Source organism: Bison bison, unplaced genomic scaffold (genome assembly GCF_000754665.1).
Source record: "Bison bison bison isolate TAMUID 2011002044 unplaced genomic scaffold, Bison_UMD1.0 scf7180017864254, whole genome shotgun sequence".
Taxonomy (NCBI): domain Eukaryota; kingdom Metazoa; phylum Chordata; class Mammalia; order Artiodactyla; family Bovidae; genus Bison; species Bison bison.
The window spans coordinates 4,167,465-4,169,581 of NW_011494826.1; the positions used below are offsets into that span (position 1 = coordinate 4,167,465).

The window sequence follows — 2,117 nt, forward strand, 5'->3', positions numbered from 1 at the left end:
GGTGGTGGCTACACAGGTGTTTATTGTACTATCCTTTCAACTTTTGCATGTTGAAAATTTTGCATACTTAGAAGTTGGGGGAGAGAGGAGGTTTTCACAGAAATATTTTCCTTAGAAGAGCTCTATTAAACATACCTTCAATTTTAAAGAAGCACCTTAACCATTCTCAACAAGTGAATTGCTTGTCTTCATTTGTTTATGTACCATCCATTCAAATACTCTTAAAATCTGCCTTAATTATTGTAAGTAATATTTCAAATGCTAGAATAGGCCTAATATAAATCCCACAATAATCAGCACAAGATTTATAGGTGTAAACATCTGGTTTTATACCCAAATAACAAACTTAACAGCAGGAAAACAAATCGTTTATTACAGCATATAATGTGTTATATTAAATTTACACAAAGATATATAAAAACACATACTGTTTATATCATACAGTCATTTAACATCAACAGGAATATCAAAACAAATACTACTCATGCACAAAACATGCATATATTGGTATAAAAAAGCAATTTTACACAATACTGTTTACCAAAAAAATTTTTTTTAAAAAAAGCCCTTCCAAGACAGGGTCAGTGGTCCAATCTGGACTGGATTGCACTAATATGTTTGGGCTAATGTTTAGATGGCACAGTGCTCTGTGAGCAGTTCTGAGCTTGGAGTCGCACCCAAGAGTTATTTCATTAGGAGTGAATTTCTCTGCACCCAATGACGAAAAGTTATACCAAAGGCAAGTCTCCAAGGGAGAAATGGTTGGATCTGCTGTAAATTAGAGAGGGGGGGAAAAGGCATCAATGTTGGGTAAATGGCCCTAGAAGGGGTTACTGTAACCAGGGCCTAGGCACCAAGGGTGGCAAAGGTTTTAGCGAATCCTTTTAAGGTATTACCAGCCTCCCTACCCAGATCACCTTTCTGGATGTAGGGTGTGGTCTTCAAGTTCTGAGTCCAGTAAACCAAACAGTTCTGAGAAGAAAACAGAATGGGGCTACATCTGAGAAAAGCAGAATATATAAAAAATGACAGAAAACCACGACTGCCCCTTGTATCTGCTTCACACAACTGTATGTGATACCCCCAACAGGAAAACCCTCATGGCGACGCTGCCCTAAAGAACCAAAAGTAGCAAATGCATGTCCTCAAATGCCATCCACCTGACCTCCAGATCAAAAGGTCTCAGCCACTTAACACCTGAACATCAAAACCTGTGCCTTCACAGATGCTCAGACCATTTCAAAGAAAAATCATCTGATACCACAAAATCCACTCACTGTCACCACCATAAGAAACTCAATATTCACTTCTAACCAGCAAAAAAAAAACATTCTTTACCTTCCATTAAAGGCACTAGTGTCCATACGTGACGAAGATGAGACAAAAATTCACCTCGGTTTTCTTTTAACCAAAGGAAAGCACTCCGTGAAATTATTACACACAAAAAAGGAAGACACCACCGACTGGCGGGGAACTAGAAAGCCCCACTCTACACGGAGGATGTGCCTCAGACCGTCGTCATCAGTTTCAAAGAGCCCGATCGAAAGCGGAGGATCTTCTTCTTGAGGTTGTGCGAGGCCTTAATCTTGACGAAGGTTTTGGTGGGGTTGTGGCGAAGGTCGGAGGCCGGGACCGGCTGCAGGGGGAGCGTCTGCACGAACTGGGACCAAATCAAGCCCCCGTCTCCTCCGAGTCGCTGGTGCTCGTGCTGTCGCCCACGAAGTCGCCCTCGCTCACGCTGGACTCGCTGTCGCCGAAGCAGTTGGTGGTGTAGTTGCTGCGCTCGTCCTCGCTGGTGTCCAACACGGTGGAGTGGAACAGGGACTCGCACTCGGCCGAGTACTCGGAGTCGCTGGCCGCGTACGCGTAGGGGCTGGCGTAAGGCCCGGCCGCAAACAGCCCCGCGGGCTCCCGTCGGCCCCGCCGCGCGCGCCGCAGCGCCTCCTCGTACGACACCTCGGCGGCCGACCTCCACCGCCGCGAGTCGGTGCGCTTGTGCTTGGGCTTGGCCACCACCGCCTCCCGGCCGTGGCCGTGGCCGTGCGCCCGGCTCCCTGCGCGGTGGCCCGCCCCCAGAGGCCGGCTGGGGAGCCCCGCGTCCGGCTGGCCGCCCCCGC

The 2,117-nt window shown here is 47.7% G+C and overlaps 1 protein-coding gene across 1 annotated transcript in view; it reads right to left on the minus strand.

The window, feature by feature from the left end:
• Positions 1 to 346: 346 nt before the first annotated feature.
• Positions 347 to 2,117, minus strand: part of DACT1 (dishevelled-binding antagonist of beta-catenin 1) — an 11,340-nt gene continuing 9,569 nt past the window's right edge. The window contains 2 exon segments of the mRNA XM_010847768.1: positions 347 to 1,683; positions 1,686 to 2,103. Coding sequence (XP_010846070.1) covers positions 1,508 to 1,683; positions 1,686 to 2,103 — 594 coding nt within the window. The 3' untranslated portion in view covers positions 347 to 1,507.